A 14,389-nucleotide genomic window follows, 5' to 3' on the forward strand; every position below is an offset into this window, starting at 1 on the left:
TTAAAAAAAAAAAAACCTACTTCTGCAAACTAGTCCTAGGTTTTCCACTGGAAAAAAAACCACTACATATATATTTAATTTTAAATTTTATTTTATTTTATTTTATTTTAATACAAATGATAAATCACATTAAATTATGATCCTGAGCGGATCTGAGACATTGCTGAGCTGAGATCTTTTCTGAAACTCCAGTAGGGAAAACCATTAAAAATTGTGTTTGTTAATGTCATCCAGTTATTTTTGTATTATTTTAATACTATTATAGTATTTATTAATATTTATTAGCTTGTATTTTTATATTTTTATATATATTTTTTTTTATTTAAAATTTTATATAATACTTTTTATAATTTATTTAATAATAATTTAATGAAATAATACATTTATTTCATATAATAGTTTTTATTTATTGTATTATTTTATTGTTATTTATTTAATTTTTTTTTATAAGAAATATATACGTATAATGTATAAACCATCTGAAGATATAAGACATAATGTGTAACATATTTGGGTATTAAGCATATTTTGAAAAACCTACTTCTGCAAACTAGTCCTAGGTTTTCCGCTTGAAAAAACATTACATATATATTTAATTTAAATTTTTATTTTATTTTATTTTATTTTATTTAATTTTTAATTTTAATCTTAATCTTGTCATTATATACATGTTCACAAAGGGTGTTTCTCCTGAGAAAAAGACCCTCATAATATATATTATACTATATATAATTTCTAATATTTAATACAAATGATAAATCACATTAAATTATGATCCTGAGCGGATCTAAGACATTGTTGAGATCTTTTCTGAAACTCCAGTGGAGAAAACTATTAAAAATTGTGTTTGTTAACGTCATCCAGTTATTTTAGTTTTTTTTATACACTTGTATTTTTATATTTTTATTTATATATATTTTTTGTATTTTAGTCTTTATATAATACTTTTTATATGTATAATTTATTTAATAATAACTTAATAAAATAATACATTTACTTCATATTTAATTTTTTATTTATTGTATTATATAATTATTTATTTCATATTTTATTTTTATAAGAAATATATACATATAATTAAAAAAAGATATAATGTATAAACCATCTGAAGATATAAGATATAATGTGTAACATTTTTGGGTATTTAGCTTTTTTTTTGGCAAACTAGTCCTCGGTTACTTTAATTAAAATTAATTTACTTTTAATTATTTAATTTAATTTAATTTTGTATTTTTTTTTTGTTATTGTGCATAATATTAAACATGCCATGAGATCTCATTACATCCCTAATATATACATTAAAAAAAAAAAAAAAAAAAAAAGATAAAAAAAAAAAATGTTGATGTACATTTGATCAGATGTAACTGAAGTACAACATTATGAGATACATTATGTGAATGCTTGGCTAAAGAGATGAGTCTTTAATCTAGATTTAAACATAGAGAGTGTGTCTGAACCCCGAACGTTATCAGGAAGGCTATTCCAGAGTTTGGGAGCCAAATGAGAAAAGGCTCTCCCTCCTTTAGTGGACTTTGCTATCCGAGGTACTACTAAAAGTCGAGAGTTTTGCGACCTTAGGGAGCGTGAGGGATTGTAGCGTAGTAGGAGACTAGTTAGGTATGCAGGAGCTAAACCATTAAGGGCCTTATAGGTAAGAAGTATTATTTTGTAAGTGATACGGAACCTAATAGGTAGCCAGTGTAGAGACCGTAAAATTGGGGTAATATGATCATATTTTCTTGACCTGGTAAGGACTCTAGCAGCTGCATTTTGGACTACCTGTAGCTTATTTATTGAAGAAGCAGGACAACCACCTAGTAGTGCATTACAATAGTCCAGTTTAGACGTCATGAATGCATGAACTAACTTTTCTGCATCAGAAACAGGTAACATGTTCCGTAGCTTAGCAATGTTTCTAAGATGGAAGAATGCTGTTTTTGTAACATGAGAAATATGATTTTCAAAAGACAGGTTGCTGTCTAATATAACACCCAGATTTTTGACTGTAGAGGAAATAACAGTACATCCGTCTAGTTGCAAGTTGCAGTTTAAGAGATTCTGTGTACTGTTTTTTGGTCCAATAAGTAATATCTCGGTTATCTGAATTTAATAGTAGAAAATTATTGGTCATCCAGTCTTTCACATTTTTAACACACTCTGTTAACTTTGCTAAGTTAGAAGTTTCATCTGATCTTGTTGAGATATATAGTTGAGTATCATCAGCACAACAATGGAAACAAATCCCATATTTCCTAATAATATTACCAAGGGGTAACATGTAAACTGAAAATAGCAGAGGACCTAGGACAGATCCTTGTGGCACTCCATACTTTACTGGTGATAGCTGCGATGACTCCCCGTTTAAATAAACAAAGTGGTAGCGATCGGACAGGTATGATCTGAACCATCTTAAAGCCTGCCCTTCAAAACCTGTATCGTTTTGTAATCGATCTATAAGTATGTCATGATCTATAGTGTCGAACGCAGCACTAAGATCAAGTAAAACTAGCAATGAGACGCAGCCTTGATCTGACGCAAGTAGCAAGTCGTTTGTGATTTTTACAAGTGCAGTTTCTGTGCTATGGCAGGGCCTGAAACCTGACTGAAATTCTTCAAAGAGATTATTATTTTGCAAGAAGGAGCACAATTGAGCAGACACAACTTTTTCAAAAATTTTAGACATAAATGGAAGATTAGAAATGGGTCTGTAATTTGCCAATTCACTAGGGTCTAGCTGTGGTTTCTTCATAAGAGGCTTAATAACCGCTAGTTTGAATGGTTTTGGGACATGACCTAGAGATAATGATGAGTTTACAATATTAAGGAGCGGTACTTCTGCTACAGGTAACAACTCTTTTAGTAATTTAGTGGGTACAGGATCTAATAGGCATGTTGTTGGTTTAGATGTGGTGATAAGTTTATTTAATTCTTTCCGTTCTATAGTTGTAAAGCACTGCAGTTTTTCTTCTGGTGAAATGAATAATGCTGAAGTGTCAGTTGCTGTAGTATCTATATTTGTTATTGTATTTCTGTTGTTGTCTATTTTATCGGTAAAGAAATTCATAAAGTCGTTACTATTGAACTGTGCAGGAAAGAAACCCTGGAAAAAAAACACCCCACTTCTTATTTTATTTTATTTTATTTTATTTTATTTTATTTTATTTTATTTTATTTTATTTTATTTTATTTTATTTTATTTTATTTTATTTTATTTTATTTTATTTTATTTTATTTTATTTTATTTTATTTTATTTTATTCATTTAATTTAATTTAAAATTATTTGTAGTCAGGTTTGTAGTCTGGTGTTTCTGCTGAGAAAAAGACCCTCATAATATATATTATATTATATATAATTTCTAATAATTAATACAAATGATAAATCACATTAAATTATTAGAAGTTAAACTAAAAATAAAACAAGCTGAAAAAAAGGCTAATTCAAAATAATAATAAATACTAAAATTGTACATAATATTAAACACATGAGATTATTAGGGTCTAGAAAAACCACGAGAAGCAGTGTTATTTTAGTATTATTTCAGTTTTTTTAAGTTTTTAATTCTATTTTGAATGAGCTTTTAATTTTATATAATTTTAGTTTTCATTTTGTTGTAAATTAAATTATTAAATTATAAAATAAAATAATTTTAAATTAAATTAAATATATGTCGTTTTTTTTCCCACTGAAAAATAGGACTAGTTTGCAAAAGTAGGTTTTTCAAAAAATGTTAAATACCCAAATAAATATTTTTAGAATATAATAAATATTAAATTAATTAAATTAAATTATTAAAATTAAATTTCCAGTTAGTAGTTTTAGTGATTGTTAGTTGTCAAAGTAACATTTCAAATTTTCGGTTAAAGTTTTTGATCTAATATTTAGGTATTTTATTTCAGCTGTATTTCAATTAATGAAAATTATTGTAATCATTGTAGTATTAGTTGTACTTAACGATAATATCAGAATACTTCAGAAATCTCTGTATGCTCTCCATTTAATCTCCTGTCTGTCTAATTGAGATATTAAGTGATTTAATGTCAGGTTTCTCTCTCTCATTGTCTCCTGCAGCGGAGACTGAAGTAAAAACCATCCCGATCCGTCTTAAACATCTTTCTCTTTTCATTATTCATGCTGGTTAAGTTATCAAATCTCAGCGTCGTCTTATCTCAGAATATGAATCAGTGAGTCCATCATCATTAATCATATGAATCATCTATTTGATGGGGGGGCTCAAGCTACACCCATGAGTTTTTCACTACAGGCAATCCAGATTTATGTTCTCCATCAAAATGTTCTTCTTTGCCGCTTTAAAATCTGTCCTATGTCAGACTTCTGTTGTCCTTTCTGTGTTTGGAAGGATCTGTCCATGTTAAAAATGAATTGGTTTGCATAATTATTTCAGCCTTTAATGACTGTTTGCCAGTTCTATATTAAAACTTTTTAATATAGAGACCGCCGATCAAACATCTCAGAATGATTATCGGCCAATAATGATCAGTAGCCGATCAATCTGTGCACCTCTAATAAAAGTAAAAAAAAAAAATATATATATATACAGTCAAGCCCAAAATTAGTCATACCCCTGGCAAATTCTGACTTAAAGTTACTTTTATTTAACCAGCAAGTTTTTTTTGACTGGGAATGACACAGGATTCTTCCAAAAGATAATAAGACAATGTACAAGAGGCATCATTGTGGAAAAGAAATATTTCTCAGCTTTTATCTACATTTGAACAAGTGGTATGTCCAAAATTATTCATACCCTTTGCAAGCTGTCAGAGTCTATGAGAAAATCCAAAGTTCTATACCATTCCGAATAGTCCAAGCTCTTCTAAAGCATCCTAATTACTCTATTCATTGGGAACAGCTGTTTTAATCAAGTCAACAGGTGAAAAACAGAAGCTTTCTGCTGTTGGACAGTCATAGCTAAGACAAAGGAGCTCACTGAAGACCTGCGGCTGCGCATGGTGGCTGCTCAAAAGTCAGGAAAGGGCTATAAGACCATATCTAAATGCTTAGAAGTTCCAGTGGCTACAGTGCAGAGTATTATTAAAAAACACAAGACGTTCCTCACTGTGAAAAATCTCAGAGGACGTGGTTGGAAGCCAAAAGTGACACCTGTGCTGGCCAGGAGGATAGAATAAGATAAATTTGATAGAAAGGTATGTAACCAGAGTATGTGAGCGGAGTGGAGCGGCAACAATTTCCCCTCTTTTTCGAAACACCGCTCCGCGTCAAAAACAAATTCTGTATGTTTGAAATGTAACAGTCCTGTTCATAACATATAATAAAATGAAATAACAGGACAGTTTGGAACACTAGTGTGCAAACTTTGTTCGTACCACATGCCAAGCTAATAATTGTCAGCATTAAAAGAGTATAATTGCTGCTTTTTGCAGTGCAGAGTTTGTAATGAAAATAACAATACGTTTTCGTCAGTTATTTTACCTACGGATCGCTGCATTCCTTACAGATTTTTGCTCATTCGAAATCGGATACTATTACATTTGTTGTAATGCATTATTGACAGAGTGATTGCGTGTGAATAAGTGTTGTACCTGTTTAAATCATGCTTTCACCTGGAAATGTATCTAGAAGGAACAAACTAATTCCTTGTTAACTATAATTTACCGCTCATCCATTGCCGTCATTATAGCCTTTAGATTCTTTCTGATTTGAGTGATGCATCTCTATCAAGCTACTGTAGCTAAACATGTTTAACATGTGAATTCCTGCTTAATATGCAGTTATATTACAGACCGTTGGCATGAATTGTACTCGCGATGGAGCGATGGTGGAGCGCTCTTGGAGCGAGTGAAAACCACAACGCTCCGACTTTTAAAAAATCCACTCCTCCCTCCATTCAAAATCACACCGCTCCACTCACATACTCTGTATGCAACAAAACATGGTCAGGTCAAAGTGGTAATATTTGGTACCAAATTTTTGCCATTTTTACTGGAGTTCGTGATTATTAATCATTGACTCATTGAATCATTGAAGCATCATGCATTTATTACATTTTTAAAAGTGCTTTCCTTAAAGGGGTCATCGGATGCAAAACTCACTTTTCCATGTTGTTTGAACATTAATGTGTGTTGGCAGTTTGTGTACCCAACCACCCTACAATGATAAAAATCCACCCAGTGGTGTTTTTAAATCTAAAAGTAATATCCCCTTTTTAAAATCAGGTCATTCTCAGCTTCTTGTCGTTGTGACGAAAAACAGTCAGAGGGAACACCCACTATACTAGATTGACATTAGTGCCTTACTTTAGACCCGCCCTCAACGAGCTGAAACAGTCCGACTCCGATCGCCAGAATCTCTCGTTTGAGCGATTGAGGTGTTCTGTTGTTGGATGTAATAATGAACATAGCAGTCATCATTTACTCTAGACATCTGAGACCCTGAAGACGCAGAGGGTAACGTTACTTTCGTTTTTAAAAAGGAAAGTTCCGATCCCAATTTACATGAGTGTCTATGTTCGTGTGAATCATTTGTGATGCAGCTTCACCCACAGCAGAAGTGAGTATAAGGCTTTTTATTAGTGGTGGGCCGTTATTGGCGTTAACGTGAGACTCTTATCGGACGATAAAAAAAAATCGCCGTTAATCTATTCTCAAAGTTGGGTTGGGAGCTGGGTCTATACTACGCAAGCTATGATGACTTTCACCTTGATATTTTAGCGCGGATGTATACCTAGCCGAATTGCACTGTAGGAGGTGAGAACGAGTCTTCGAACCTGTGTGTATGCCCACCACATCAAACGAGACGTGCTAACATGGATGCAGCTATGAAGCCGCGGGGTTTGCTTCAGGGCAGGGGCATTGCTAGACCCTTTTTATTGGGGCATGTGCGTGAGTTATAATTTACTTTGATAATCCCGAAATAAAGACATTAAACTATATGCAACAACTGAATTGACGCTTCTAAAAGCAATGCAGTTTAACCAAAGACTATACACGCAGATATGCACGTCGCGCAGCCTTTTACGCAGAAGTACATGCAGTGCAGGAATAGTTGGTTACACAAGTTTGTATAGTTAATTGTGTTGTAAATGCAAGTGTCAAACAGTTTGTGATGCATTTTGGAAACAGGAGATGAGCCCCTGGTCTAATGCGCCACCTGGCTTGAGAAACCCGTTCTCAAACACTTACTTTTAGTCATTATTTGGGTAGCACACATATTCTGAATGCCTTCGGCAGAATTCAAATTAGCCATTTTAATGTAGATTAATCTAGATTAATTCCAAGATTACAGTGAGATTAATCTAGATTAAAAAAAATAATCTATGCCCACCACTAGTGTTGTTTTTGGCGGCCGGTTTTAATTTTAGTTTTAGTCTAGTCTTTGTGTGAAGCTGTCATTTTAGTTTTTATTAGTTTTAGTCACGTTCATACTCTTTTTAGTCTAGTCAAGTTTTAGTCAACTAAAAGTCTGAGCATTTTAGTCTTATTTTAGTCAGAATTACCCATGACTATTTTCGTCTAGTTTTAGTCGGCGAAAACTGATTACATTTTAGTCTAGTTTTAGTCAATGAAAATTGTATTTTAGTCTCTTTTTAGTAATGCAATTCTATTTAACCCAGTCAATATAGTATAAGTACCTAGTAGTATAGACGCAACCAAAGTTTTCATTTAGCCAAACCCATTTCAAACAAGGTTATCTTATTATATTATTGTTACCTAATAGGCTCAAGAATACATCCATTCCAGACATGGAAGATGCTCTAATTTGAATTTACAACAAAATCAAATAAAAAGCCCCTTGCACAGGTTTCAAGTGTCATTCACTTTTTAAGAATAAATCATAACGAATAAATATGTACATGTGTAGTTTTGTGCATGTTCATTTTGTAGTAATCCCCGCTTCACAAGCACTTCTAATTAATAATAATGTTAGTCAGCTTAACAATATTCTTAATTTACTTTGATCATCTATGCCAACACGAATCATGCTTATAAAATATTAAAATAATAAAAATTTTCTTATGGTTTTCGTAGCACAAATTGATCTATTTTATGCAACTGTCCAAAAATCGCTTTATCACCTTTGACCACAAGATGTCATTAGTGTACAACATGTTGAAAAGCTTTGAATAATGAACCTTTTTACGATAGAGTTGAGGGGAACGCTTCGAAGAAATGTCGTTTCTTCTTTTTCTCCCAAAGACGAACCCCAGCTGGCCGGCCATCGGTCCATTTATCTGTGTCAGACTTAACTTCGTTTGTAGTCGTCTTCTAGATAATTCTGCGAGTGGGGCTTGAGAAAGTGACGTCGCCTGCGGTTTAGGCTAGAAGGGATACAGCTCTGGCTACTGGGCATGCGCACATCAATCTAACGTTAGGTTATAACATTTCGTTTCGTCTCGTTTTCGTCAACAAAAATGAAGAGACATTTTAGCATAGTTTTTATTTTGTAAACCACATTTAGTCTCGTTTTTATTCGTCAACGATATTGCATTAAACATTTAATTATAGTCATCGTCACATGACCAGCATTTTCGTTTCGTCTCGTCTAGTTTTTGTCACGTGATAAAGGTTCGTTGACGACGATATTTAGTCATAATTTTCGTTGACGAAAGCAACACTACCCACCACTAGTTTTTATGCAATGACCTTTCTTAATACATTCCTAATAATGTGCTTGTTGACAAGTTCGCTGCTGAATGCTGCTAAACGCGGCTAAAGTAAACATTACGGCACATCATCCCATGCAGAGAGGGGCGGAGGAGCAGAGCTCATTTGCATTTAAAGGACCATGAAATAAAATGAGTACATTTTTGGCAGAGCTGATTTTGACAAGGTAAAAGGGTGTTTTTTTACACTACTATTGAGAATTATTAACCAAAGTATATTATAGATTTCATTAAACCCATAAAGAATCATATGAACTTGTGGAAAAGGGGCATCCGATGACCCCTTTAAGGAAAGCACTCCTTATGTGTAAATGCATGACACTTCAATGAGTCAATAATTAATAATCATGAACTCAACGTTGACCAAAATAATCGTGATTCTGACTCTTTCCATCACAGAGCAGCTCTAACACACACTGTAAGCTGCTGTGTATCTCTTCACATTGAGCAGGTTGTGGTAAACGTGACTCTGAGGATCTTCTCGGATGTGGGCCCGGATTTGTTGGCCCGGATCTTGGGATGAGCTCAGCTCTGCGTCTCCTGCGGGACAGTCGTTTTATGCCACAGATATGATCCACGCTGCCAAAACCGAAGCGAACGCACGCCACACAGACTCTCCCGTCAAAAACACTCGCATTTACAGACACCTGAGCGCCAGTTTGCAGATTGTTTGGGCTAAATGCGCTCATGTGAGATTTCTAATGAATTCAGCTGATTAAACAAATGCGCTGGCAGCGATCGGCCCTCGGCTGCGCTCGCGTCCCACAGGTCTTACGTGAAAACAGGATGTTCTTACAGTTCCCTGAACGTCCCTCTGTTTCTGTCAGGTCTGTCTGCTGAGGTGACGGCAGGTAAGCGTGTAAATCAGTGTCTTGTGTTTCTCACCCTCCTCCCTTCAATCACTTCATTCATCACAGACAAAACGCTCAGGGTTTTTGGAAGGAGGTTTTTGGCATCTGTTTAGAATCGTGTTCACAAAGACGCAGTAAAGACAGGTGGAACTGGGTGAAAGTTTGAGTAAAACCTGTTTGTTTCTCTGTGTTTTCCTTGCAGGAGCTTACGGTGTCGTCCTGAAGTGCAGACACAAGGTAAGATTTCACACATGAGTTCAGAGCATGACATTTCTAAGCACAAAACACACAGTTCATCTCATTTACAGCCGGTTTGGGTTAAAAAGTGGAACTTAGAAAGTCCATACTATTACTTTTCAAATAAAGTAGTATGCAGTATGCATGCTTTGCAGATTACATGCATTTACAGTAGTATTCAACCTAAACACACTGTGCAGTGATTTTCTGCATTCATTGCAAAAATGTGCATATGTGCAAAATGTGCAAATAGTGGACCCATAATGCAATGCATGCATAATATAGAGATTTTGTGACATATGTGACCCTGGACCACAAAACCAGTCCTAAGTCGCTGGGGTATATTTGTAGCAATAGCCAAAAATACATTGCATGGGTCAAAATTTTTGATTTTTCTTTTATGCCAAAAATCATTAAGAAATTAAGTAAAGTTCATGTTCCATGAAGATTTTTTTTGTAAAATTCCTACAGTAAACATATCAAAATGTAATTTTTGATTTGTAATATGAATTGTTAAGAACCTAATTTGGACAACTTTAAAGGTGATTTTCTCAGTCTTTTTGAATTTTTTTGCATCCTCAGATTTCTGATTTCAAATAGATGTATCTCAGTCAAATATTGTCCTATCCTAACAAATCATACATCAATAGAAAGCTTATTTATTGAGCTTTCATATGATGTATAAATCTCAGTTTTGTCAAATTTAACCTTATGACTGGTTTTGTGGTCCTGGGTCACATATAATGTTGCATTTTACTGTTTGAATTTTTTTTTGTTCCCTTATGCATATTGTTTCACATGTTAATATTTATTAATAGGCACACTGCAGTTTATTCTTGTATGTTTATGTTTAGTGAACATATCTAAGAATCTTTACAACCTTTAAAAAAAAAAGTTTATGTAAGAAGCAAAATTGCAAAAGTAAAATATAAATTAAGTTATATTATTGGCATTAAAAAATCTATATACATTTGTCTAAAGATGTATTTGTTTTATATATGCATTATTTTATCAAAAGTGAAACTAAAGACATTTTATAATGTTGTAAAAGATTTCTATTTCAAATAAATGCTGTTCCTTTGAAATTTCTGTTTTTCAAACAATCCTGCAAAAATAAAATGTATTATAGTTTCTTCAAAAATATTTGTAAGCGCAACTTTTTTTAAGATTGATAATAATCAGATATAATGTATTTTTAGATATACACACACATATAATACAAATTATTAAATTATTAAATATATATTAAAATATAATATGTAATATACACATTTAATAATGTATTCTTATATTTTGTATATACATAAACATGTAAAACATATAATAAATAAAATTTTATTTACTTGTATTTTTTTAAATATGTGTATTATGTATAGAAAATTTTTTAAAATACATTTTAATAATGTATATATTATTACATATTAAATCTTCACATTTTACACTATATATTTGTATGTGTGTGTATATATATTTTTTATTGTATTTAATTATATGTATTAATTAATTAATGTGAAGATTAAATATGTAATAATTTATACATTTAATAAAGTATTTTTATTTTTTATATTTACATAAACATAAAAATTATTATCAAGTAAATAAAATTGTAAAATGTCATATATATATATATACTTAGTTATTTAATATTACATATTTAAATTTATTTTTTATATTTTCTATATACATAAATATAATATAATACACATATTTAAAAAAATTTTTTTGTAAAATTGTATATATATATATGTATATGTTTATTTTTATAGCATAAAATTATTTAATATGTAATAGTATGTACATAAAATGATTTAATTATTTTTTAATTAATTTTATATGTACATAATCAGGTAAAACATATTTATTAATAAAAGGAAAATGAAATTGTTTATATATATATATATATATATATATATATATATATATATATATATATATTTATTTATTTATTTATTTCGTAAAATGTGAAGATTTAATATGTAATAATACAAATTTTTATATTTTATATATACATTAACATGTAAAACATGTCTAATAAATAAAATAAAAATATATAAATACATTTTTATTTACTTTTATATATTGATTATGTGTTTTCATTTTAAGGACATAATCAGAATAGTTTCTTGAGAAGCAAAGCAGCATATTAGAAACATTTCTGAAGGATCATGTGACACTGAAGACTGGAATAATTCAGCTTTGATCACAGGAATAAATTACATTTTATCATCTATTCACATAGAAAACAGCTTTTTTAAATTCTAAAAATATTTCAAAATTTTTACCATGTTTTCGATCAAATAAATGCAGCGTCGGTGAGCAGAAGAGACTCTTTCTCCTTTTCCCCCCTATACAGTACTTACAGTACAGTGTGTCATGTTAAAGTGGTAAGAATAGTAACAGGTTTGCGTTGAGTGCTAACAGAAAGTGTCATGATGTGACATATGGTGAGTTTATCTATTAATATCTCCTCCGGTCATGAGCGGTGCTGGTCGTAGCGCCCCGCGGCCGTCAGACAGATGGTCTCTCCGCGGCGTCCGCAGCCGCGATCTGTTCGCAGCTCTCAGTCTCTCTCTCTGACCCAAACACGCCGGTTTACGCCATCTGCCGCTCTCACCTGCCGTCTTTTCCTGTCGGACAGCCACACACAGTCATGCTTCCCTCGCCGCCAGACTGATCTCATGCTCGTCATTCACATTTGAGCGTGGAGTTGACGTGTTCACATGCACTCATTTACATCAGTTAAATTAATTTACATGCGTTTGCATGCATTCCGAACAAAACTTCCCAGTCACCATGTTCAGATCAATTTCTATTTATTTTAATTAAAGTATTAGTCAAGTGTATTAATTTAGTGTGTATTTATGTCAATCTAATTTGATATATTTTAGTCATTTTTAATTTTCTTTAAATATCTTTATTATAACTTTTTATTTAGTTTAATTGCATATTTATTATTTATTTATTTATTTTATATGTATTACTTTGCATTATGCTTTGAATTCTCACTTTGTTCTATATTATATTTTTATAATGTTATAGATTATATTATATTATACTTAATAAATAAAAAATATTAGTCAAGTGTGTTAATTTAGTGTCTATTTATTTCGATCAAATTTGATGTCGATATATATATATATATATATATATTTTTAATTAAATATCTTTATTTAGTTGATTGCATATTTATTATGTATTTATTTATTTTATATTTATTACTTTGCATCATGCTTTGAATTCTCATTGTTTTATATTATATTTTTTATATTATTATACTAATATGATTGATTATTAAATAAAAATATTAGTCAAGTGTCTTAATTTGGTATCTATTTTTTTCTATCAAATTTGATATTTTAGTCATTTTTTTATTTTATTATCTTTATTTAGTTCAATTGCATATTTATTATATATTTATCACTTCAAAATCTATCACATTATTTTTTGTATTATTGATGATTATGTAAAAAAACTAATATTACTAATTATTAAATAAAAATTAATTAATTGTTAAATAAAAAAATATTGGAAAGTGTGTTAATTTAATGTATTTGGTGTTTTAGTGTTTTATTTGTATGTTTTAATGTTTTAAAATGTTTTAGTTTTAATTACATGTCTTTATTTAATTAGTTTAATTGCATTTTTATTATATTTATTTTATATTTATCACTTTGCGTTATGCATTGAATTTTAATAAAAGTATTGTTATGTTATTATATTGTATTATTATACTAACATTAATTAATTATTAAATAAAATAATATTAGTCAGGTGTATTAATTTGGTATCTATATATTTGGTTTTAATTAAATATCTTTATTTAGTTTAATTGCATATTTATTATATATATATTTATTTATTTATTTTATATTTATCACTTTGCATTATGCTTTGAATTCTCCCATTCTTTTATATTATATTTTTATATAATGTTTATTATATTATATTATATTATATTATATTATATTATATTATATTATATTATTTTACTAATATGATTGATAATTGAAAAAAAAAATAGTCAAGTGTATTAATTTGGTATCTATTTATTTAAATAAAATGTGATATTTTAGTTTTTTATTTTAATTAAATATATTTATTTAGTCTAATTGCATATTTATAATATATTTATTTATTATATATTTTATTTTGCATCATGCTTTGAAATAAATAGATACCAAATTAATACACTTGACTAATTTTTTTTATTTAATAATCAATAATATTAGTATAATAATACAATATAAAAATATAATATAAACCATGAGAGAATTCAATCAAATTTAATATTTTAGTCAGTTTATTTATTATAATTAAATATCTTTATTTAGTTTGCTTATTTGCATATTTATTATATTTATTTTATATTAATCACTTTGCATAATGCTTTGAATTTTAATAAAGGTATTTTTGTGTTATTATCGATTATTATATTAATACTGATAATAATTGTTGCATAAAAATATTAGTGAGGTGTTTTAATTAGTATCTGTTTATCTCAATTAAAATTTATATATTTTAGTCATTTTTTATTTAATATTATTAAAATAATCTTTATTTAGTTAGTTAAACTGCATTTATTATATATTTATTTATTTATTTTATATTTATAACATTGCATTATGCTTTAAATTCTGTCATATTATTTTTAAATTCTAAAT

The 14,389-nt window shown here is 29.8% G+C and overlaps 1 protein-coding gene across 3 annotated transcripts in view; it reads left to right on the plus strand.

The window, feature by feature from the left end:
* Positions 1–14,389, plus strand: part of LOC141291001 (cyclin-dependent kinase-like 5) — an 87,755-nt gene that overhangs the window by 13,555 nt on the left and 59,811 nt on the right. For all 3 annotated transcript variants that reach the window (XM_073823157.1, XM_073823159.1, XM_073823158.1), the window contains exon 2: positions 9,694–9,728. In XM_073823157.1, coding sequence (XP_073679258.1) covers positions 9,694–9,728 — 35 coding nt within the window. The remainder of the gene's footprint in view (positions 1–9,693; positions 9,729–14,389) is intronic.

The sequence above is a fragment of the Garra rufa genome, chromosome 18 (assembly GCF_049309525.1).
Source record: "Garra rufa chromosome 18, GarRuf1.0, whole genome shotgun sequence".
NCBI classification, from domain to species: Eukaryota; Metazoa; Chordata; class Actinopteri; order Cypriniformes; family Cyprinidae; genus Garra; species Garra rufa.